At 38.6% G+C, this 26,139-nt stretch overlaps 2 protein-coding genes across 3 annotated transcripts in view; one reads left to right on the forward strand and one right to left on the reverse strand.

Annotated features, from left to right (window-relative positions):
• The window catches only part of stard13b (StAR related lipid transfer domain containing 13b), an 83,586-nt gene that overhangs the window by 52,228 nt on the left and 5,219 nt on the right, over nucleotides 1-26,139 (reverse strand). Inside the window, exons 2-5 of one of the 2 annotated variants that reach the window (XM_084126986.1) lie at nucleotides 24,853-25,907; nucleotides 17,041-17,208; nucleotides 16,066-16,203; nucleotides 7,790-7,820 (exon numbers count right to left, since the gene is read on the reverse strand). In XM_084126986.1, the coding sequence (XP_083983112.1) occupies nucleotides 7,790-7,820; nucleotides 16,066-16,203; nucleotides 17,041-17,208; nucleotides 24,853-25,773 (1,258 nt within the window). In that variant the 5' untranslated portion in view covers nucleotides 25,774-25,907. Of the gene's footprint in view, nucleotides 1-7,789; nucleotides 7,821-16,065; nucleotides 16,204-16,308; nucleotides 16,326-17,040; nucleotides 17,209-24,852; nucleotides 25,908-26,139 lie in introns of those variants that run through there. The other variant, XM_084126988.1, reaches the window with a different exon arrangement.
• LOC311091184 (uncharacterized protein) lies at nucleotides 1,584-7,285 on the forward strand. Its single transcript, XM_084126991.1, has 2 exons — nucleotides 1,584-4,414; nucleotides 5,524-7,285. Exon 1 carries the CDS (start codon nucleotides 2,480-2,482, stop codon nucleotides 3,464-3,466), a length of 987 nt encoding a protein of 328 aa, XP_083983117.1. The 5' UTR covers nucleotides 1,584-2,479; the 3' UTR covers nucleotides 3,467-4,414; nucleotides 5,524-7,285.

Raw genomic sequence — 26,139 nt, forward strand, 5'->3', positions numbered from 1 at the left:
AAGAGGTCAAACTTTCTGTTTATATCTGAGGAAAGACAAACATCTGAAAAAAATGAAGCGGGTCAGGGGGGTTGAGTAATTTTCCATAAGTCTGGCTGTTGCATTTCTTAAACATGAGAACTGAGGAATCTGCTGTATAAGTCATGTCATCTCTGGTGATCCTGCATGGAGTCATAGAGCATAAGATATGGATTATAAATTCACATCTGGTCATAAGACAGGCCTCTCAATCAATAACTGACATGTCTAGACATGAATAAAAACAGTTTCTTTGAGTACAGCTATCGAACCCTTCAGAGGGGGAGGGTGCATGAGAGGATGTGCATTTTATGTATCGTTAAAGAATCCGAATAGTGAACAGGGTTCTTGAGTTCTTTACAGGGGTCTGGCGCTGGTCTGCATCAGAGCTAATGGCCTTTTACGAGGCGCAGGGCTACTTCTGTTTATAGGACCCTGCGGGGCCGGTGGTGGGTGTGTCAAAGTGACCATTATAGACAGGAACTTGGTTATGTGGCCTCAAAGTTAAAATTCTTGGATTCAAACTCATTCGGAAATTGTTTTTTGTTTAAACTGTTGCACTACACCTTCAGATGTAAGTGAAAAAGGAAAGTGTGTAAAAAAATTTTTTTTGTCAAAATAAAACATAAATGCTTGATAAAGAAATTTAAAAAACAGTTTTAAGGTCAAGTTTATGTTATTATACGGCTCAGTGAAATACTTGATTCTGATTGGTCAATCGCACTATCTGTCACTATGTTATCCCCCAATAGCAACCGCCAAAAACTGATAACAGGCTCATCTGGGGTAACTGAAGTACATTTAGTGAGCTAATAAAATATTAAAACTCAAATCAATATTTTGTGTACAGTTATTTAATTATGTCATCTGGCTATCACAGGCTTGCTCTCTTGTTTCGTATAAACGCAGCTGCTGCCATTTTGCGACGATAACAAACAGGTATGATTTTAAAACAGTATCATCTCAGATCAATCTCTCTTATCCATAATTATTTATGTGGTGAAATGTTGTGTAATATGTGGTACGACTGTACTGCATCTCTTAAATGTCTGTCTAGTTTGAACTTGCTGCGCTAGCAACTGCTCTCTCTTCGCGGAAGCTTTGTGTTTAAAGAGCTAATAAAATATTATGATCAATATTTCATGTCTAATTATTTACTTATGTGGCAAATAGCCCTGTAATAAGCGAGACAATGTACATCCCGCCGTTTGTTATCGCAGAATAAAGTCCTGATCAAGTTAATAAATGCTAGACAAGCTAATAAAAATGACAAAACACAACAAAATTTCTAAAACTTATAACCAAAATATAGTGAAAACAGGCCATATTAAAATTAAAAAAATTAACAAAAACTATATCAGGATATGTTAGTTTATCAATGATACTAAAATAGCACTAATGTATTCCACTCATTTAGAAATGATACAGAAACACAGTCAGAAGAGGCTGAAGATCTGTTCTGAGATGAAAACTGTAGGAATAAAATAAAATAAAATAAAATAAAATAAAATAAAATAAAATAAAATAGCAAAGTAAATAAAATAAAATAAAATAAAATAAAATAAAATAGCAAAGTAAATAACAGTAAAGTAAATGACTAAGGTCTTTTGTTTAAAATGCTATATTGAGAACATTCTGGCTTCAGTTAACAAACTTGAAAATAGTGGAACAGGTGGCTCACATGTGAGCAGGACACCCAAACAGTGACCTACCAACCTCTCTTTTTTTTCTTTCTTTTTTTTGTCTATCTCCCAAAGTCTCTCATTATCTATCCGGCTAATCTAAAACATGAACTATCCTGCTTTGATGCGATTTTGGTTTGTGTGTGGTATCAACCGAATCAAACGGCGAAAAAAGACAGGTTAGGTTTCCTCTTAAAGGTCGCAGACATTTACTGAACAGAATTTTATAGCCAGTAAAACCTATTTTTTCCTTATTGCCCCACAGCATAATCTTTAACCCTAATCAATTACACAACACAGAGCTTTAAATAACAGCCCTTACAGTGATCTGAATGAAATAACATGTTTTGATTTTAGAAGTCATCATTAAACGCTCCAGTGTTTTCTGGAGACTGTCACTGTAACGAAGTGTGCAGTCCATTATCTGGATCTGCAGCACGGTGACATCATCACCCTGCAGTAAAATACCAGAGGGGAAATACTACACCACATGTGCCCTTAACTCTACGCTTCTCTTTTATAGCATCATCATTGTTATTACCGTTAGCATGGCTATCCAATCGAGGACACATGGCTGGCTGTTAAACTAAATAAAAGTGACGGTGGAATCCAGAGTGGACAGACCATTTAAACTAAAGCTGAAACTGATTTGGAAAAGTAATGAATTAAAATGAAAATGCCACATTAAGCCAAGTCAACCAGTTCTTCTCAGCGTAACCATAACAATGCTCTGCTACGCCCTCCTACTTTAACTGGGTCTCACAGAAATAGGGCTGTAAATGAGGGTCTCCGTCTCCCACATTCTCCACACAGTAACAGAAGAGCACCTGTCTGTGTCTGTCACACTACAGCTGCACCACAAGAGAAGTGTTTATTTACTTTCCTCCTTTCTTTTCTTCCTTCCTCCTGTTTTTCATTTTTCATTTTTACTTTTTCTTTCATTCCTTCTTTACGTATTTCTTTCCATTATTCAGTTTTTTTCTTTCTATATTTCCTGTCACTTGTTTTCTTTCTTTCCATTGTTGATTCCTTGTCATTCTTTCTTTCTTTCTTTCTTTCTTTCTTTCTTTCTTTCTTTCTTTCTGTTTTCTTTTCTTTTCTTCCTTCTGTATTCCTTTCATTCTTTCCTTCTGTATTTTTTCCTTCTGTATTCCTTCCTTCTGTATGGCTTTCCTTCCGTATTCCTTCTTTCTGTATTCCTTCCTTCTTTTCTCCCTTTCTTCTTTCCTTCATTCCCTTCCTTCTGTATTCCTTTCCTTCCATATTCCCTTTTTCCTTCCTTCTGTATTCCTTTCCTTCCATATTCCCTTTTCCTTCCTTCTGTATTCCTTTCCTTCCTTCCTTACATCCTTCTGTATTCCTTACATCCTTCTGTATTCCTTCCTTCCTTCTGTATTCCTTCCTTCCTTCTTTCTTTTTCCCTTTCTTCTTTCCTTCCTTCTGTTTTCCTTCCTTCCTTTCATTTTTTTCTTTTCTCCCTTCCTCCCTTCCTTCCTTCCTTCCTTCCTTCTATTAATTTCCTTCCTTCTGTATTCCTTCCTTCCTTCTATTCATTTCCTTCCTTCTATATTCCTTCATTCCTTCTGTATTCCTTCCTTCCTTCTTTTCCCCTTTCTTCTTTTCTTCCTTCTGTTTTCGTTCCTTCCTCTTCCTCTCTTCCTTTCATTTTTCTTTTCTCCCTTCCTTCCATATTTCTTTATTTATGTATTTCTTTCTTTCTTTCTTTCTTTCTTTCTTTCCTTCCTTCTGTTTTATCAGAGCCGTAGCACAGTAGGGCACATACTCACAGCGATACAAGTTCAAGTCTGGCTTAGGTCATGTCCTTCAAATTTTTCATATATCTCCTCAACATTCCAAGCTCTTCTTCCTATCCTGTAAATTCAAAGTCCATAACAACTTTAATATATAATATAGCTTAATTAACTTGTAAATACAGTTCGCAAATTCCCACAGCAAAACACGTCCCGAGAATATATTCGAAATGTGAGATTCAATTTCAGAGATTTCAAACTGTGACATCAGTCAAGATTAAAGGAAAGCCCATTCCAGTCAAGGATAACACAACAAGAATCTTGTTTCATTCTTGAATTAGTCACACTCTGGGCAAATCTGGGGACAAGCTCAGGGCGCAATTCGAGAACAGAGGACTAGAATGATTGAGCTGTCTCACAATTGCATGCTTTAGTCATTTAATTACATTAAGGAGCAATTCAGACAACCTCTCACTAAAAACCAGATACACCCTGTTAAAGTATTACAAAGCCTCACAATGAGCCGTTCTAATCAGTGAACGTCTCTTTACTGATTAGAGCAAAGATGTAGGACATAGGCCATGTTTACACAGTTGCCCGTCCTGTATTTGAGTCCTTAAAGGTGCCCTAGAATTTGAAATTGAATTTATCTTGGCATAGTTAAATAACAAGAGTTCAGTACATGGACATGACATACAGTGAGTCTCAAACACCATTGTTTTCTCCTTATTATTTAAATCTCGTTTTTGAAAAATACCCCTGAAAAATAGGCGAATCTCCACATAAAACCAACTGTGATGCAACATATCATTAATATGTACGCCTCCAAAAATTTGCATATGCCAGCCCATGTTCAATGCCAGGCGGAACTGCGCCCTCCCAGGAATCTATAACGTTACCTAGGCTACTTTCACTTTCATCATAAAAAATCATCATAACCGCGAGCGCGATCTGCTTGCAGTCGTCGAGATTAGTGATGGGAAGTTCGGCTCTTTTCAGAGAGCCGGCTCTTTTGGCTCAGCTCCCAAAGAAGAGCCGGCTCTTTCGACTCCCGAAAGGCTCTTAATTTAGGATTTTTTGTAGGCCTTTATTTTACCATAACTTTGCAAAAATTAATGGTTTGTGTGTTGAAAACCCTTTCATGTGCAGTGTTTTTATGCATTTATTGCACAAATTAACAACAAAACAGCAAATAAACAGCTCTGTTGTCATTGAATGCAAGTTTTTTAAACCTAGGGATCCTATATAAAGCGACGAGAATACTTTTTGTGCGCAAAAACAAACAAAAATAACGACTTTATTCCACTATTAATTTCCTTCTCTCTGGGCCTCGAGTCTTTTCACGTAGTGTTTTTGCGCAGCGCGTCAGTGTTGTACGACACACGCATCACACACATGACCAGCGTCGGCCAATAGTGAGCCTACGTGGTGACGTGTAACACAGACACGCTGCGCAAAAACACTACGTGAACTAACTCGAGGCCCAGAGAGAAGGAAATGAATAGTGGAATAAAGTCGTTATTTTTGTTAGTTTTTGCGCACAAAAAGTATTCTCGTCGCTTGATATACTTAACATTGAGCCACTGTAGTCACTTAGACTATATTAACGATCTCTTTAATAACTTTTCTGGGCCAGCAAGTTTCAATCCCTTATAAGCCTATGGAGAAGTGATCCAGCTCTCAAATTTAATCAAAAATATCGTCATTTGTGTTCCGAAGATGAACGAAGGTCTTACGGGGTTGAAAAAACATGAGGGTGAGTAAATACTGACAGAATTTTCATTTTTGGGTGAACTAACCCTTTAACGTTGTTACGACTCATTAACTTGCAGTGGAGTGCTGCTTCGCTTCACCCACCTCTCTGTTTTTACATAATGGTATGATCCCATATCCTCACATCTGATTGGCCGCGATGCAATTGCTGACCAATCAAAACAAAGTTCTGCCTTGAGGAAAGCAGAGAAAGGAAAAAAACTGGGAGCCGGCTCTCACTCGATGCGAGCCGGCTCTTCTGATTCACTACAAAGCATCGGCTCTCAGAGCCGCATCTTTTGCGCATGACACATCACTAGTCGAGATGGATGCTGAGGAGTTGAAGAAAAGAATAGCTAGTGGAGATTGTAAAGTTGTCGACAATACGTCATCAAAAATCTAGTCCAGTGTGTGGGAGAAATTTGGAGTTATCTGAAGAAAATATTGTGAAAGGCTTATTTGCTGCATGCATTTTCGTGTTGGATAGCCGCAAATGTGGAACTTCATCGCTGAGGAAGCACGCAGATAACTGTGGTAACAAACCAAGCAGTTCTATCGAACAGTATTTTTCAAATTTAACACTGTTAAGTATGTGTGGTGTGCAGGGCGTGTTTGAACCCAACATTGTCAGATGTAACGTTAGGCTAGACGAAATTGCGTGGCAGATACAGTGTTGTAGCCGCGTCTGTTCGATTGGTAAAATGTGATAAGGCTACTCAGTTTTGTGGTAACGTTAGCCATGTTCTTCATGTACCGGCCTTTTTACAGTTTCGGCTGAAGTTGTCCTTGTGTTAATTGTGGTGTAATAACTTCTGTATGACCTGGCAATAAAGATTTTTGTAATTGTGTCTATAATGTGATTGGCTAAACTTATTTTATTTCGGGTGCGGGTCGGGTGTCGGTTCTATTTTAAGTGGGTCGGGTCGGGTGCGGATTTTAATTAGTGCTGCTGTCGGAAAATAGCCTGGTAATACCAAACTCTGCTACTTTGTTTTGCTTCGTAGACAGAGTATGGCATGGCATAATTGAAAAGCGTTTTTTTTCTCGCGGGGGGGAGCTTGTCGGAGGTTTAAAATCATTGGTTACCCGAAAGCCAATCACATAACGTTTGGTTATGGCGTGTGTTATGCGCATGCTCAGCCGCATCTAACTTCCACTGTAAACACATGTATGATGCGAAAACAAAACCATCAAGCAAAATATCAGAGTGAACATGGCTGTGAACGACTTTTGCAGATTATGTGAAGTAAATCTACGCATCCACGGTACAGTCAGCATCTACGTCACGGCTCTCAGAGCCCTCTGTTCGTTGATTGGCCGGCTGTTTTCAGGCCGGAAGAAAACGGAAAGCTATTACGCTTTCTCAGACTGAATACAGAAGCGAAATGAAATTGAGCAGAAGTAGGAAGTCTGACGTAGTCAGGCTAGTCGGAAAATGGGTCGGATGCGGTTTGAAGCACTGCGGGTACGGGCGGGTGCGGATTTACAAAATCGGACCCTTGCAGGACTCTGATGTACGGTTGAACGCCTAATCTCTCCATTGTCACGCTGGACATCAGGGACCTTTTTGCTGTCACTCTGAGCTACTGTAATGAGCCCGCAGTGAAACAGCCAATCAGAGCAGAACTCCTCATTACTATTCATGACCCTTCCAAATAAGGTAAAAACAGACCATTTCATTCTAGGGCCAATTTCTAGTGTTGAAAATGGACCTGTAAAACCATATCTGGACATTTTAAATGCCCTTAAATAAGCCACATACCCTCTATGTAGATATCAGAGACAAAATTAAAATATTATTTCAACACATTCTAGGGCACCTTTAATACGGTTACATTCACACACAGTTCAGTTATTTACGGGAGTGACAACCTCATTCTATAACCAAACAAACACCTGTACATTTTCAGGACTCACAACCGCATTCTCGGAAAACCCACATTGTGTAAACGGAACCGGACTGGACAAATAGTTTTCATCATACAATGCGAGAGAGCCATTCTGCGCTGCTCAAACATGTGTCTACCTGTGTGGTGCGGGTTTTCATGTGTGGTTTCAGTAACTTACAGCGACGAAAATATGAGCTGTGTGTCATCTGAAGGTTTTAGATCCAGTCACTATTTTCCACTGGAGCAGCTTATGTTAGTTTTGTGTTCTACACACGAGCGGCACGACTCAAATGCTCGGCACCAGTTATAAAAGTTGCCGGTTAATGAAGATTTGACGGATGAACTTGGAGCTTGATTGGACTCTTGGCATGTCAAAAGTGATAAGACGCCTCAGTTTTATCGAAATACTACTTTAAGTTAAGGTGTGAACGGCACATTTCGAGACTCACATCTGTGAGTAAATGTCAATCCCAAAAACTGACAGTGTGCACATAGCCGCAATATCTTAAACAAAGAACATTGGAAACAAGTTATAACTTTCAGAAATTACATTCAAAGAGACCCTTTCACATCGCCAAGGAGCGAACAATATCAAATGCATTTAGCCCAGTCTGATAAATTCATTACTCTGCCCATTTCATCCAAACACTTCTTGTTGCCATCGCAGTTTGATAAATAAAGGAAAATGTGTACTCACCCGCACCTCCATGCCTCTTCTTGATGGACATCTGAAAACAAAACATGAAATCTGTTAAAACAAGAATCAAGGTTGAGTTAATATTTTCATAACAGTTTAACAGTAACCATATCATATAAAACTGTCTCATGGAATATCAAAACAAAGGCCCTGAAGTATTGCTCCTCTCCCACTGTGGATAAAATCAACACCTGACCATTGAATTTCCTCCCACGGATCTGCTGAACGCTACGCTGACCTGGGTCACTATGATTTACAGTGCTCTTGCCCAGGCAAGAGAGAAAGTTCTACCTGTTTAGAAAGATGTCGTGTCCAACATTCCAGCTGTAATCCATGAGAAACCTGTTTTTTAGTATCACCTTTCTGCTACTACGCTCAGGTAACATGTACCATGTGAAAGGGACTAATCACGGTACTTTCAAAATGCAACTTTTCCGCCTGAGACCCAGCAACTCACTATTTAATTTAGCAAGTTTATTATAAGACAATACATGCTAATCAAATGTTTGGGGGTGTGGCCGATAAAATAATCTAAATATATGATATGATAATAAAATTACAATTAATAATAATTAAATATAAATTAGTGCTGTCAAATCGATTAATCGTGATTAATCGCACCTAACATAAAAGTCTGTATATACAGTATATATATATATATTGTGCGATGAATCGATTTGACAGCACTAAAATAAATATTAATAATATATTTTATAATTAAGTGTCATGCTGAATGTTTTTGCTAGTATCTCTCAATATAAATTAAATATTCATTATTATACATACACATATACATACATAATATAATAACTAACATTTAACTTACATTAAGTGATATTAAAGACATTAACAAAAGCAATTTAGCATTACACTAACAATATCACACTGAACTTATCATTTTAACAACATGTATTAAAACTATTAAATCATTATAATTTACATTTTCAATTATACTTCATGTCACCCATAGCGCTTTATACAACACATATTGTAACAAAGCAGCTCTGTGATAGCAGGAAAATTGCATTGCGGCTGTTGTTCAGCTGAAGTCACTATATTGCATATAGCTGTATTTAAATTTATATATCTAGATATATCTAGAGTTGTCCACAAAATGAAAACCCTGTGACTCGATAGGTACTGTCAAATTTTTCAAGACATGACTCAAATTCGCTCACCAACTTTTTTCCCTCCTTGTCTGAGTAAAAAGACTCGGATGAATAGATAATTTCAGTAGCATAGGCAGTAGATTTCTACTAAACACAACAATGACATAAAAAAATGATGTTTTGCAGGGTCTCTAAAAGTTAGGGCCGTTTTACATTGAAAGAAAGCAGATATGTTGTCTGGAATCACAGCAACCAACAAAACACCAGTCATTTTAATGTAATTCAACACATTAAGAAGCTGTTTGAAGTGTCTGTTGATCATTGCTCGAGTATTCCCTCAGCTGTAAATGTACACTGGGGCCCTCTGCCTCGGTTTAATGAGATCTGGGTCTGAAAAACACAGCGGAAAGAGGGGAAATGATGGATGATGTCATGGTTGCTTATAGGCTGTGAGATTTTGCAATGAGGGGTTGAATTTTCACCACACATCTCAAAGAGTTATGGCATTCAAACGCAAGCACAACCGAGGGTGTTACTCTCATAAAACAGCTTAAACAGTGCGTGAAAAACTGTAAAGCGAGACCATTTCAAGGTATGTATATTACATGTTATTTCTGACAAGACTACTGGGCTGCTTACTGGAATGTCGCCTTTCATAACAAGTTTGCTGAGGATTACTATGAATTCTTGGAAGAAAGAGTCTGCACTGGAGTAAAGTCTTGCTGTGTTTCAAAGTAGTAATTGTCACTGACACAAATGATGGTTACATGACATGTAATTAAGCGTCAAATGAATGATGACTAGCTTTAGGAAGAGCCTGCCTTACAAAAAAAGATCTGGACGTAAAAGGTACAACGCTGAAATATCCACACATCAATCAATCAACCTGACAGCAAAATGAACAAGAAATGCAAGGCCAAGACCTTCACATAACAAGAAAACAAACAATGTTAACACAATCAAATACAAGAAAACAGATCACAACGCGAGTGAAAAGAACAATGAAGAAGGAAGTTGTTTTGACACGTGGTCTATATATTAATGAGCGCCTTCCTGGGATATACTATGTAATTTTCTTGGAACTGTAGGATTCCTGAGTGTGAATGATGAAGGCTGTCAGCATTACAAGTATAATCATTTCTCAGTCAGAAATAATGGATAGATAGACAGATGTAAAATAATAATGCCTGAGGGGAAACTCAGGAAAAGTAACTGTGCAAGTTACACTGCATCGGCTCGGAATGAGATACAAGATCCTAAACGCACCAAAAAGAAAATAGACGCCATAATTTCCAGAGGCAAGGGTACCAATACATAAAGTTTGCACAAACATCATTTGGGCTGAATCTGAATTATGAGCTGTTGGGAGATTTTGGATCACACTGAATAACAACCTCTGAAGTTCAATTCGTATTTTTGTATGTCTGGGATTCCCCTACAGTTCATTTTTAGTGGTTTTATTTGGCATGCATGACTAACGTCTATCATAATATTCATCGGAGTGGAGATTCAAAATACATGTTTGATATTACACATTCCATGTGGAGCCGATGCTGACCGGCCAAAACCGACTCATTTAAAGTCAACAGGCAATGGCGCAACCCTTTTAAATAAGAAAATATATATTATATTATAAATATATATATATATATATATATATATATATATATATATATATATATATATATATATATATATATATATATATATATAAATAAGAAAATAGATTGTCTGAGAGATTGTCTCCACCTAAAATTGACTAATTCAGGAAAAGCGGTCAGTGTATGATAGTTAATAAGATCAGTGACGTCAACCAAAAGATGAAACCATGAAAAGGCGTTTTGGAGAAGATGAAAAAAATATTTTTTGGGGGGGGGTTTAACTTGCACAGATGAATCATTTACAACAAGACCAAGAATCTGTATTAAAAAAGTAAATAAGATCAAAATTACCATTCTAAAATACTTTGCAATGTGTACACAATGTCCTTATTTATAAGTCATAAACCAAGTGGCACGTGGAAAACAAAGAGGCTAAGAACAATTTAGGGGTTTAAAATGACAGAGAATATAAGACAAAGAGAAAGATAAAAAATAGAAGGATAAGACAAAAAGTACGCGCTGTAAAGTACAAAAAAAGCCCTGACGGCATCCACTTCAAAGTGACCCCAGAGGGCTCGGGCGGGCCAGATGTGGTCCCGCGAGAAAGGCCTCATCCATCTTACATTCCATAAAACCCCCTGCAGCAGGACAACGTTTCTATATTTAGTTCTTCTCTTAAGCCTCGCTCAACCCGCTGGAATATGTTCCATCTAGTTCCTGCTTTATCCACCACTTTTTTTCTAATCAGGCCTGTTGTTTTTATACGTTTGTTGCTGTTCTGATGGACGGTCTGTTTGGGCTATCAGGCTGTGGACCATCCATCTTGCAAGCTGAGGTGGGCGGCTGAGTTGGTGGTATTTTTTTGAAGTTGACATCTAGAGAATGTCAAAGAAATGCAGCTAGCATGACGCGGGGTCTTGGTTGTGTTATGACAGAAACTGCCTTGGTGAAATGCACAGTTAAGCAGCGGGAGAAAAGAAGGAATATGTCACGGGTGATGTTGCGGGCAAGACTTATCTGAGGTTGCGTATGTGTTTAATTTGGAGTCTGCGCATGCGGTAAATGTGTACGCGGACAGTATATCTGCTTAATAAAGCCCATCTTTTGCACAAGCATGTGCCTGTTTTCTGCAAAGGAAACAAAAGAAGCAGGGTTGAGTTCTTGAGGAAATGAAAGATGACTTAAAAAGGAAGGATAATGTAGGATCAAACCTATTGCTGAATTAGTCCTGCTTTTAAAGGAAACACAGGGAGTTGAATAAGCACCTCATGTTGCTGCTTCTGAAAGTGCTGTATATGTTAAAACCCGCTTTGAGAGCTGTTCTGCTTCTAGGCTCTTTGCCAGAATGCCTCTCAAGGCTAGTGGTGGTGAAAGGTCTATGCATCATTGCAAAGATGTGTACGTGAGTAAATGTAAGTGCATTTCATGCACAGGTTCCACACGTATAAGTCTGGCCAACAGGAAGTGCAACTAAAATCAAAACTACACCATCTGGTCCCAAAATAATCTTTCTCTATTGACAGCCATTAAATGTTTTCATTAAATGTTTTTTAAATATGAATAAATTAGATACCATTACACATATGAAACACACACGCATACATACACACACACACACACACACACGTCACACACACACACACACACACACACATATATATATATATATATATATATATATATATACGCATACAGTATGTGTTTGTAATTACATATTACAACTAAACAATTGGAGTTGTAACCTCAATCTTCAATGACTGCCCGTTGAACCTTCAGAGGAATCACAGGTCATTGGATGGTGTTTACATAAAGCATTCTCTTTTGTGTCACAGGAAATGTGAACTAGCACACTGACGGCATACATGCTGCTATATTCACAAACCCTGATGAGCAAATGTTTTGGGAATCTTTATCTTTGAGAAGGATGTTATGATTGTTTTCAATGAGAGTATGTGAGGTCACATGTCTAAAGATATGTTGATAGAGTCGGTTTAAAATGGATCCCACAATGCTCTAGTCTAGAGCATTGTGGGATCCATTTTAAACCGACTCTATCAACATATCTAGTAACTAGTATATCATTTCTAGTTAAAGAAATAGCTCACCCTCATGTTGTTCCAAGCTAGGATATTCTGCTAAACTTCAACAGAACAAATAAAAAACAGGTTTAGAACAACAATTTTCATTTTGAGGTGAAATATACCTTGAAGTCAGACATGGAAAAGTTCTCATAGTGAAAAAAATGTAACTACCAGCTCATGCAGATTCACGAGGAATTAAGAGTCCAACAAAAGTGAGAGGAAAAGAAAAAGAGCAAAAGCTCACAGCATTGACCTCTCAACCCAGCCGTATTTTGACACTTTGCAGGGTCGCTCCTCACCCAACATCCCAAACTGAGATTTAACCTCTGCTGGAGCAGAACAAATCCTGGCCTCCTGAGTTGCACTTGGCCCCGTAATCTATCTTCATCCTATTGAGCCGCTTAGCTCCCCTCTCCTGCCCCAACCAAGGACCCCGCAGGGAGTTAGAGAGCCGACGTGGACCCTCCACACAGATGGATGGAGAAGACTCAGCTTCCCATCGCTCACCACCACCTCCAAGCTTTTACAACAATAGATCGAGTGTGAGGAATAGGTTAGAGGGAGTAGAGAAGCATTTTGCCAAAGCATTTGAGAGTTCACACAAATGTTTATCAATTCTGAGCAAGCCTCCAACACATAAATAAGCAAATTAAAGGGATGAAAACAAATTTGGACCCCACTGACTTCCATTGTATGGACAAACAAACAAACAAACAAAAATATCCCAGAAGCAATAAAGTCAGAGTTTGGAAAGACATGAAGGTGAGTAATGAAGACAGTTTTAATTTCGGGGTAAACTCTCACTTTAAAATGATGAAAAAAGTCTGTCAGCAAATTGCTTTTGTTCCATTTTTTTGGATAAAAGCGTCTGCTAAATGCATATATGTGAATGTAATGTAAAATATGGCTGAGCCTCCAGAGTGGGTTCTTTACAGTATGGAAGTTACATTAAAACAGGGGCTTACAACATCTTAAATAAACGCTGGTTCCAAGTTAACAAGCATTCTGAGACGTATGTTTTCTTTAAAAGATTTTATGATGGCGTCAACTGTATGGTGTGGTGCAGTAGTGACGTGATTGACTGAAACAACCTCTTTCACAGTGGTTGATGTTATTGCACTAATAAATAGATGGGCTACATTGGCCCGGATCCTTGTGAGTCATATTCATGACGTACAGCTTCCTCGTAACACTGACTATATCAACATAAACATTCTCTCAGTGTTGATTCATGAACAGTTTCAAAGTAGCTGATATGTCTTTCACCGGACAGGCTAGCTTTTCCCCTTCCAATAACTGGTGTTAAAAAAAAAATTCAAAAGCTGCCAACCAAACTTTAGCCAGAAATAATACAAGTCTGTATTTGATGTACGTCACAGTGAGCATGAGAGTAGAGAGAAGTTGGATGGAGACTTGGGCTGTTTGCCTTTCAGAACTGAATTTGAATTGAATTTAAATTTTAATTAAATGAAGTAGAATTAAAACTGAATATTGTTTGACAGGTACGTCCTTGCCAGAACAGAAAGAAAAATTCATAAAATCTTGAATAATATGATTAGTACATAATCAACTATTATTATTTATAAAGCGCTTTGAGTACACAGAAAAGCGCTGTATAAATGTAACGAATTGTTATAATTATTATTATTATATATTTGTTAATCAAATTCCAACTCACGAATTATGGTAAAAGGTAGCCAACGGATATTGGATATGGATATTAAAACTAATGTAAAAGGAATGTAGGAATGTAAAACTGTTTCTCTCTGTTTAAATCAGATCAGACGAGACCTTCAAGACCGGTCAGCTGTGTGACTGCAGGACACCTTCTTCATGACTTGGTTAAGACAACAAGAGTTGAACGAGGATAACAGTCTTGGTGAGAATCACAAATTGTATTAATGTTAGAAGACATTTGGTAAAATGCCAAGGGAGCTTTCAAAATGTGGATTTGTTATCTACATGAGGGTGGCCAACATTCATTCCACTGGACTGAAGGCCTCCACATGCCTCTGGAGCTTTTGACCTCCTAATCTTCTCCAAGAACCTCAAGACTTCATTTTGTCAGAGTGCACAAAGCCAAATCATTCTATTACCCCCTCCAATCCAATTACCCTCTTTAACTCTCTCTCTCCAGCGCTCTCACACACTCTAATAAACACGCTCACCTCCCAGATCCCCATGCCAGAGGCCTTTAGCGGGGTTCCCATGCACGGACCACAGAAAGTACCAGTGCTGTTTCAGCTATGCGGAGATTAAACAAACACATCTGGCCCAGTTCTCCAGCCGGACGGAAAAGGACCGAATTCCCACAGATATTGTGCTCATTTAAACCCACTGTTGCTCATCGGATATTGTTTTGGGAACAATGCAAGGGAGTGCGTGCCTTTGAAATGAAAAATATTCATGATGAGCTTAAAGGAAGAGCTGGCGATTGCTTGTTTTCTCTGTCTTCGCTATAGGCAAGGGTGGCTTGAGACAAAAGTCCACAAAGTCCACCATAAATTGCGGTCGATCTGAAGCTGGACTAAGACAGCTGTAAATCAGCTGCGGTGATCGTCCGTGAAGAGTCTTATTTTCCATCCTTTGCATGTCGGATTTGTTTCCAGAATGATAGAACATTCCTTTCAGTATCTTTCACACGAGCCCCAAACTCGTAAATCGCTCAGTTGTCAGATCTCTCTGTGCTTGCACTAAACAGCAGGACACGTACAGACCTCAGAAATTTCTGTTTGAGAAATGCCTTGTCCAGTTACAAATGTACAACTGGAAACGAAGCCCTTACCTTCACAACAGACGAGCTGCGTGCTTTAAATATATGTAGCAAACATATTGGTCTTGACCAATCAAACCGAAAAACACAAGGCGCATTGCAATAACTATCAGAAATATCATCATTAAACATGTTTAGGGGGTTACAAATCACCGGTTAAGCTAAGCTACACTGGTTTGGAATCCAAACAAGATGTGATGGCCTTAAATGGCCCACTAAAAGACTTCCTTTGGTGTCACTCTGAATTCATTAATTCAATTCTACAGACTAAGGGGGAATCCTGTTTGGATTAGTGAGGGGAAAACCTATTTAATGTAGTTCCACTAATGCTGAAAATCCATTAGAAATGCAATCCTAGGCCATCAAACCTCAACCCCAGAAACTTCTTGGAATGAACATGTGCCCTGGTCACTGACACACAGTGTCTTTATTTAAAAAAAAAAAAAAAGACTTCATAGAGCAAAGCTAAGCAACTGATCACATGAAGCCAAATCAGATAATAGAAATATAAGAATCCTGAGTTCTAAATCAGTACCATCAATATGACACTAACCACAAACTTTTTTTTCTTTTAATGGTTTGCTCTGTTCTGCTAAATTAGATGCCAGTTGGCTTCAATATTTTGCTACATACAGACATTCAGATATTTTTAAGTGTAACTTTTTTTTGAGTGCCTAAAAACTTTTTGAGTTGAGTAAGTTCAAATGCTCACCTCTGTCTTTTTACCATGTGATCTCCCCAGAGAGGAAGTGGCTCCCACAAGTCTGTCTTGGCAGTGCCGTTCCCTCATGTCGGATCTTCTAGCCATGTTGTTCCACTTGAGGGACTGGTTCACCCCCACAGCTCCGCTCTGCAAAGACAGCACAACAACTTTTAGCATGGGACGGGACACACTTTGTCTGGAACGGATGATCTCTGGAGATGGATAGAGAAGCAGTCTGTATCCGAGACTTACACAGGCAGACACAAACTCAACAGAACATTTTAAAGAGCCCAAAAACTATCGAAAATGGAAGAACTTGAGATAACTTGTTGTTCCAGAACAGCATGCAAAGGGAAATCTTGTCTCTTGTTAAAAACCAGGAACGGTTGTTGTGAGAGCTCTGAAACCCATCATGTCATTCTGCTAACCACCCCTAATGGACATAGTGATATAAACAGAACAACAGACCCCAAGCACAAAACATCGTTGTCTTGAGGAACCAAAAGGCACTTTTGTCTTTCTGTGAACCCTTGCTACAGGGTAGTTATGTCGCAAGCTTGCATGAGTTTTTTTTTTTTTTTTTTTTTCAACTTGCATTGAAAGTTCACCATGGCAAGCTCCCAAGACAATGGACTTCTGTGTCAGTGTCACCAGTCTGGTCTACTCTCTGCCAGCTCGCAGAACATTCTATGTAACCCATGTCACAGGCAGACACCATGCACTGGCACATCAAGCAATATCAGACAACATACTCTTCTGACTGAATTCTTATCAGTTATCTACACACACAAGTGTGAACCAATCAAATAATATAGAATAGAATAGAATAGAATAGAATAGAATAGAATAGAGATCACACTGATATTCAGATAAAATCCAGATGATGAAAAGATTCTGCCTATAACAACATATTTACCAAGAAATACCGACTTATCAACAAACTATTATTACATGATATTTGATAAGAAAGAAAATAAGAGTGACCTGCTGGAATGCTCTGTCATTAGCGGTGTGTCTCCGGGCGGTGTTGGGTGTGTCGGAGGGGGAGGAGCCAGCACTGAGCGCTTCCTCTATATCCAGATTGAGCTGATCTAATCTCTGTATTAGTTGGGTCATAGATTCAGACCATGGAGACAGGACCTGGGGAGACTCCTGCATGTACACAGAGGAGACAGTGTAGGACATCACAGAAAAATAAGCACTGGAGATAAAATTGATTAGGCAGAGTCATTACATTAGACTCGGTCATTCAGTCAAGGGTCTGTTTTTCTTTGATGTACAGAGCCAAAAATAACCAACTTGATGAGCCAGCACAGATTTCAGAGGTTTCAAAGTCACACTGAACTATACTGTGGATGAAAACACAGAACCGTGCCAACAAGTGTTTTCCCAGAGAAAAATGTTAATGCTTAGACTTGATGGAGTTTTCAGTTGTTCATCTACTGTCTTGCATGCAGGGCCGGATATAGGCATGGGCAAGGAGGGGCAATGCCCCCCCAAATACCGTGACTGCCCCCCCAAACGTGATGGCATGTAAAGATCCCAAATTTAAAAAATATTTCAAGAAAAATGGTCAGAGTGAGCGCTCTCTGCTCTCTATCCCTCATTCAAAGTAGCTACTGATTGGTAGATGCATAGGGAGGGCGTGGCCAGTCGCTTCACCAGCTTGTGGTGAACCTGCTGAGCTTCACGTCTCAGTCAGTCACTGCAGAGCGGAGCACGCAGACACACTGTCGTCAGCTGAGCTCAGCCCCTGTTTTGAGTTTCCTTCGCCGTCAGTCACTGAAATTATTTGGTTACTCTTTCTGTAAGCGTGTTCTCATTCCCTCCATATCTCTCTATCGCTTTCTCTTGTAATTTGCACCGAGTGACGAGTCGAGTATGCGCCGATTTCTGGTTGCTAAAGCTAGGACTGGCAGCAGCAACGAGGCTGCTAGGGCATTAGCTGCAGCAGAGACCGAATCACCCGGCTCGTCGGGTGATACTGCTCCTCGACTCGCTACAATTTCTAACCCCCTCTGATTTTTTAGAATCAGACCAGAATCAGGTGTGTGTGTGTGTGGGGATTTTTGACTGCTAGGTTATATTCTGTGTGTGAAGGCTTATTTTATTTTAATGTTTAAATCTCTTTGTTTTTTTTCCCTCTTATGGTATAACGCTGGAGTTCTCGGTAAATTTTTCATCAGACGGAACATTAATGTTCTCCGCTGCCCGGTCGGCTCCTGCAGCCCAGACATCCACATGTGTACCGCTTGCTAATTCACAAGTGCTGTAGGTAACAGTGGGAAGTCTGGGAACATGGCTCTGTTCCCACAATGATTGGTTCGGCACAGCGCTACTAAATTCTGATTGGCTATTCTTATGTCTATTTTAAAAAATTGGACAAATGAGTTCTATGCAATAGTCTCATATTTCTATCGAGAAAATGTTATTTCGCGATAGATATCGTTATCGTTTTATCGCCTAGCCCTAAGATAGATATATGAATAGATGAACTGATATGATGATAGTATAGTTAGTATAGATTTCTATGCATTTTAGGGGTTTGGGGGGATTTGACACCCCAAAAATGACTTGCCCCCCCTGATATTCTACCTGCACCCCCTAGTGGGGCTGGCTGAATCCGGCCCTGCTTGCGTGTTTCTCCTAAAATTTCTTGGGAGAAATATAACAGAAACAAATAAGACAACTGTTGAAATACGGTAAGAGGACAGAACTATAAAATTTAAATTCTGACTTGAATTTTGATGAGAAATGTTCGAGTCAATACTGAGATGTATTGAGATTTCAGTTTGAGAAATCACTGCAATCGTGGATGGATGGATGGATGGATGGATGGATGGATGGATGGATGGATGGATGGATGGATGGATTGAAATGGACAGACAGACAGACAGACAAACAGACAGACAGACAGACAGACAGATAGACAGATAGATAGATAGATAGATAGATAGATAGATAGATAGATAGATAGATAGATAGATAGATAGATAGATAGATAGATAGATAGATAGATAGATAGATAGATAGATAGATTTAGAAGGTGTTGTGTCTGAGACATCAGTCTCCCTTGTGCTGTAAATAGCACTGAGGGCCAAATGTTCCACATTTGAACCAATACTAGCGAGCAACCCAGCTGCCATTGTTGTCCAAACATAGCTGTATGGTATTCCTCTCCTTTCTCTCCAGAGCTACTTTCACTACTCCCCAGTCACCCCTGCCAAAGAGTATAAATAGACTGTCCCATCCAGCTCAGACACAGCAGAGGGTTCCTGGGCTATAAATTACCCTCACCTACCTCACTCACCAAGCCGTAAATCAACAGGGTTGCCCCTTTACCAACAGGAAGTGGAGGGGCCAGAGGAGCAGGAAGAAGGCAAGGATGAACTGTGAGGAACATTTAACAGTAACGTCCCAGCACGGGAGACACAGCAGGCGGAAACGCTCAAGTCTTTCTTGGGATCTGAAGCCCCAAGGCAGAGATTACAGCTCCCTCTCATCCACACACAATGATGCTATTGACGACTGTCATGGCTTGTCTCAGGCAGCAGAAATACATGGTTTAGTTGAAAAGGGGGGCAGCATAAAAGGCACATAAAATCTCAAGGAATGTGGCCATGGTAAGACCCTTAACAAATTAGACTCAAGATGATGACATTCCTTCAGAGACCGGACAAAGAGACACAACAGAATCAGCCTTAGGACAGTTTTAAATAATACACTACAGTTCAAAAATGTGGGGTCAGTACGATTTTTTAATGTTTTTGAAAGAAGTCTCTTATGCTTTACAAAGCTGCATTTATTAGTTACTTTTTTTAGGGAGTAACGCAATATTGTAACACATTACTTTTAAAAGTAATATTGCTAGTGAGAAGGCTGTCTTGTTCCCTCTTAAGACATTAGCGCCGCTCTGTCTTGCCCTTCTGCAGTGGACGATTAACCCTCTTGACTTTGACAAAAGACGATGCATTTGCTGCTTATAACGCTCAAATCTGGCCCCACATGCAGAGTCCTGAGTGAAAACAATTAGTGTCTTCTCAAAAAATAAAGGAGGATGTTGTTCGACTAAACAAACAATGTCACTAAGACTTTAAAGCTGAGGTCTGATTTCTGAGTTTACGGCAACACTTTAAAATAAGTTTCAACTTACATTACCTCTCAGATTTTATGAAAGAAATTATTGAAATTTCACTCAGCAAGGATACATTACATTGATCAAAAGTGGCAGTTAAGACATTTATAAGGTTACAAAATATATTTCAAATCTATTTTATCATGTTTTGTCAAACTCAAGAGGGTAAATGTTGTTCTTTTGAACTGTCTATTCATCAAAAAATACTGAAAAAAATGCATCATGGTTACCACAAAAACGTTAATGCATTAAAGGGATGGTTCGGAGTAATTTCAACCAAGGGCCCTTTGCACCATGACCTCGAGCCAAACACCCCCCAGAAGCTTTTTTTCCCTTGGTCGAACATTATTAAAGTTAGAACTTATTTAGAGATATCATCCGAATAATGGATCCAAGGTTTTATCTCGTAAATTACCCCACTAATAATGCCCAGAATGGTACCAAACAGTAGTACAAATCGGTTATATACTCATAAAACGAGGCATTGGAAAGTTTGTAAGTATATCAGGAGTTTATTTAAATAACACTTGCCTGATGGCTTATGCTACCGCTAACCTGGACGTCGAGGTGTCCTGGACGTCCAATGCCTTGTTTTATGAGTACAGAACCTATTTGTACTACTGTAGAAGTTTGGTACCATTCTGGGCATTATTAGTGGGGTAATTTACAAGATACAACCTTGGATCCATTAGCGCCTGCACTAAGCCATTCGGATGATATCTCTATAAGCTCTAACTTTAATAATGTTCGACCAAGGGAAAAAAAGCTTCTGGGGGGGGTGTTTGGCTCCAGGTCATGGTGCAAAGGACCCTTGGTTGAAATTACTCCGAACCATCCCTTTAAGTACCCTGAACTAACAATGAACAGCATTTTTACAGCAATGTTAATTCATAAAAAATACTAATGTTAATGTTTGTTCATTATATTAACTAATGGGTAATTTATGCAACTTAAAATGTCAAAATGCATTAGTATAATGCACAAATTCATATTAATTTAGTATAATAAATGCTGTAAAGGTACTGTACATTGTTAGTTTGTGATACGTAATACATTAATGTCAACTAATAACAAATACTGTAAAGTGTTACCAATGTCCCCTTTTTTCTATAAAAAAAATAATAATATTGATTGCCACAAAAAAAACAGTGTATTGGTCTAGTGGCAGCCCTTGGAATGTGTTCCTTGCACAGAATTTGTGGTATTCAACAACCCGGCGTCAGTTACAACACTCCTTTCCGCCCTGTCAGTCGTGAGAAAATACACTTGTCATGGCAACTAGGCCGGTATGAGTCAGTCCCACCAGATCAGCTCATCATTGTTATCTTCCACGGTGGACAGAATGGCCGAGGACCATAACTGCACCGCCGCAAATTGGCCACATTGTAAATCTCAGCACTGGCCCATTGACATGGAAATGAGGAGTCAAGTGCCCGGCTTTGGCATTGCTCTGGGCTTCCTGCCATGGCCATACCACCCACTGAGTGTGCCAGCCAGCTCCACCGAGAGAATGTAGCAATATGTCATCCTTAAAGGCCACCAGCCATAATCCGTTTGCTGAACTGCTTCAAATCCAGGTCAGATAAGTCTCTACAGAGGAAGAAAATCCTCCTGCTTTTTTGTTACAGAAGCCGTTCACTGTAACTCATTGTCATTTAACTCGGTGTCATTTAACTCAGTGTCTTTCCTCACAAGGATATATGCACAGACGGCTAGAGACGCTGCAGTTTTCCACGATTACATTCTATAAGCACATGAAAAATCAACATAAACAGGTATAAATAACTCTTCCAGTGCTATTGGCCAAAGGTTTGTAGAGAGCGCCTCCAAATGGTGAAGAGGCTAAATGCATCTTTATCTCAAGAGTTGTGTGCTATATTCAAATTTAAACATTTTTATTTCTAGATGGATTGCACCAAGGAATCTCATCTTTAGTTTTTTAAATACTTAAAAAAATTAAAAACATGTTTCCTTGATTGTTTCTGTCCATATCCACTGACAGCTCATTCTGGTATTTCTTGAGAAGGTGCAAATGAAGCAAGGTCGGCGCTCAGGTGAGGGGCACCGCATTCTTTCACACGTTCATCTTGAATCATGCATGAACAAAGAATGAGTAACAGGAGGGGAGAGTTGAGCATGTGCAGCACAGAGGTACACACCTGCTTTAGAAAAATCATTTAACCTCTGACAATTCTGCTAACTAATGTAATTACACCATGGACACTGAGCAGTTACTGTAAGCCATCACAACCCTAGATGTAATTGGCCTGTCTTGGTTTGACCTTCTTTTGCATGTATTTTAGAAGTTTTTTTTTTTTTTTTTAAATATAGTTATTTTAAATGAGAATTCTTTTTACTGTATTCAATTTAAAATATAATTATTGTAATTAAATAATTTTAAACAAATTGAGAGTTTTACTGGCTCTTTGTTGTGTTTGCTAAAGACATAAATGTATATGTAAATGCAATTTAATAATCTAATATTTAATTATTTATTTAATATAAAATAATTTAAATTACATTTATTCATAAAACTGTTATTCACATTTACTTCTAAAGTAATACTTTTTAGTATATATAAAGAAGAGATACCCATTTCTTCTTTCCCTGTATGGCAATTATTTTCAGAATAACACTAAACAGATTTATAAACAGCCTTTCAAGAACTGCTGCACAAAATGCCTTACCACAATTTAAACTGAAAGAATGTAACAATATCTATACGTAGCTGCAAAACCTAAAATTCACGCAGATTACAAAAATAAAAAACAATGAATAATAAAAAAGGCAGATGTCACAATAAAATTATTATCTATATTAAATATATATATATATATATATATATATATATATATATATATATATATATATATATTATAAATGTATAAAAATGTATGTAAAGAAATTACTAACATCGAACAATAGCATGTAAGATGTCAAACTGAATCTATACTGAACAACGTTGACTGAGTTTATGTAGCGATAAGAATAGAGTAAGAGGGTGTGATCGCCTCAACTTTACACTTTGTCCTGGTTATCTCTGGTATGAATGGTATGGAACATTTTTACAGGAGCTCTTAACCAAGCATGGTAGGGAATATGCTATTGTGTTTTCATGTATGTCCATGTGACACTCTTTAAAGAACAATAAACTTGGGATGGGGAGGTCAGGCAGGAGTTTAGGAGAAAGATGCAAATCATCCATGACTGGCTCCAACTAAATGGATCTGTAAGTAATAGAAGGCTAAGTTCACTACTAAATAGACATTTGCACTGACAGGCGACAGGAAGGACATCAGACTTGGCATTCCATGAAAAAGAGGCTATGACAAATGCTCAGGAAAGCTTGGCCTTTATGGCATGAACGGTCTATCAGCATGACAATATGTGGTTGTTGAGCTGGTGGTTCATTCACAGCTCTAGTACACTGCAGGCCTCACACAGCGAATGTTTTAGCCAATACAAATAACCTGGTTCATTCTATATATTCGAGCATTCTACAGGGTGGGCCATTTATATGGATACACCGTAATAACATGGGAATGGTTGGTGATATTAAAGTCCTGTTTGTGGCACATTAGTATATATTAGTACACACCACCCATCTTGAGGAGTTTGCCCCCTCACATATACTAATGTGCCACAAACAGGACTTTAATATCACCAACCATTCCCATGTTATTACGGTGTATCCATATAAATGGCCCACCCTGTATTTATTACTTTGTATAGAAAAAAAGTGGTAAAAGATTCAAGATTTTCCTAAAGGATATAGCAGTGCTTTCTCAATTCATTATGAAAACACTGTAAATGCAAGAAAGTTTACCAAATCGCAATTTTGCATGCAAATACTGTGATGATGTCATCTCTTTCAGTTTAAATTTGAATTCTGCACATCCTAGCAAAGTCTATGAGAGATTTTTAAAATGTATCTTAAAATTCTTAACTTTCTAAAAAAAAAAAAGAACAAAGTTCACAAGACCCAAAAATAGCAAGCCAAAGTTTACACACTTTTTGACCAATGAATTTCCAGTACTTTTCCATGCAAAAGTTCTCTAGTACTTTTCTGGAAAATTAGTTTTAAAATAATTTCGATTCAGACCAATTCCAAGTCTTTCAGACAGATCTGTGATCCTGTTTAACTGACTTAATGGAAATAATTTACTTGAAAGAACAATTTGCTCACGTCAAGTGAGACATCATCTATGGCTTGTGAGCAAGCAAGACCAAAATCTAGCCACTAAAATATCCAAATCCAAATGAGAAAAATCTATGTTTACTACAGAAATACTTTTTCATGACTTTTAAGATTGTATTAACTGCCATGACTTTTACAGACCTGGCGATCACAAAAACTCCCTAATATTTTCAGATTTTCCATGACCAAGAGAAACCTGGATAACACCTAAAGCTGAAATGATCACCAAAAAATTTTGAATGTACTCACATACATTTAGCTTAAATTAATCCCAGAACTTTATAATTGAATGAAACAGTTTGAGAACAAACCTGAACCAAAACATTTGAGGAATATTAATACAGTGCTGAACTGAAAGCAATGTAAAATCTTTACAGACACTGAAAACCAAATGCTGTTTAAAGACATTGCTAAGTTTGAACAAATCTCAAAAAGGCCTATCCAACTATCACTGCATCCTCACCTCAGCACTGCTGCTCTCCTCTTCGGCCTCATAACTGCTGGTGCTGGTCGGTGGGAGGTTGGTGCTGGAACTTTCTTCTCCACTCGCTTGTCCACAGGTTCCTTTTCTCTTTTGCTTCTCCAATCCACCCCTATTTCGTCTGGAGCCGGAGAGAAACTCTTTGCACTCTGGGAATACCTCATCGCCACGGCCTTCATCTTCAGAAGAGGTCTCACAAGCATCTGAACTCTCATTGGCTCGGGCTTTCTGGATCAAACCCAAAAAGCTGTCATAATCTGCAAAGGTAATGGAGCTGGGCTTGTGTTTGATAATTCGGGGTAGATCGGCCCCCTTAGAGACTGGCAAAGGAGCAGAGTGTGGGTGCTCAGGGTGGGACGGTCCCAATGGAGAGGATGCAAAAGAGTGAGCGGGATCTGAAATGGATCTTACAGTCAAATAAGAGAAAGGATTAGTAGACGAGGTGTTTGAGGGATCTACATCAAGGTTGTTGGTCACTGAACTATCTGAGGAAGTCAAAAAACAGCTGATCCCTGCTTCACTGTATAGTTGGTCAGATTCATGAAAAATGCCATTCATATCATGTTTTTGGCTTGATATTGGAGCAGAATTGGTTTTATGTTTGATGCATTTCTTTGTCTTTTCTTTTGTGAGAAGATTCGAGATTCGAAGACAAGGTCCATCCTTGCTCATTAGCACTGGTACAATTTGATTGATCTTCTCTAATGAACTTTTGTTCTTCAGCTCAAGTGGTGTTTGGTCATCTATAACAGATAATAGAGAACCTGAGTTATCTTTTAATGTCAGGTTTCCATCCACGGTCGAGTCTGCCATTGAAAGCTCTACTGAGAAAGTCATTTTGGGGGCCTCTTGCAACGCTGATGACCGCTGTCCTTCTAAAGTCATCATAGGTCGACTGTCCATATTTCAAGCTACAGTTTAGAGCTAGCCATAAGGAATATCCAAAAGTGCCTTTGTATAATGCCAGAAACTGCCATGCTCCACCATTTGGACTGAACTGGTTCCTCTTTACAAATTAGCACTTTGTGCAAATCATCCTGAAAAGAAAGAACATAAGTTGTAATGAGTTTGCTTTGAATGTCTGCATGATTTTTTTTTTTCAAGCTAGGTACATATACTTAACTGTGATTATTTAATTTAGCAGACTTAAAAAGATGCCTTTCCAAAGCAATCATGTTTCAATAACTTTTCTGATGGAGTAGTTCTCAGTCCTGTTGGTAATTTTTTTTTTTTTTTAAACCAAAGGTAGCATCTCCTTGCCTGGCCAAG

Source organism: Abramis brama (genome assembly GCF_963993115.1).
Source record: "Abramis brama genome assembly, chromosome: 10".
Taxonomy (NCBI): domain Eukaryota; kingdom Metazoa; phylum Chordata; class Actinopteri; order Cypriniformes; family Leuciscidae; genus Abramis; species Abramis brama.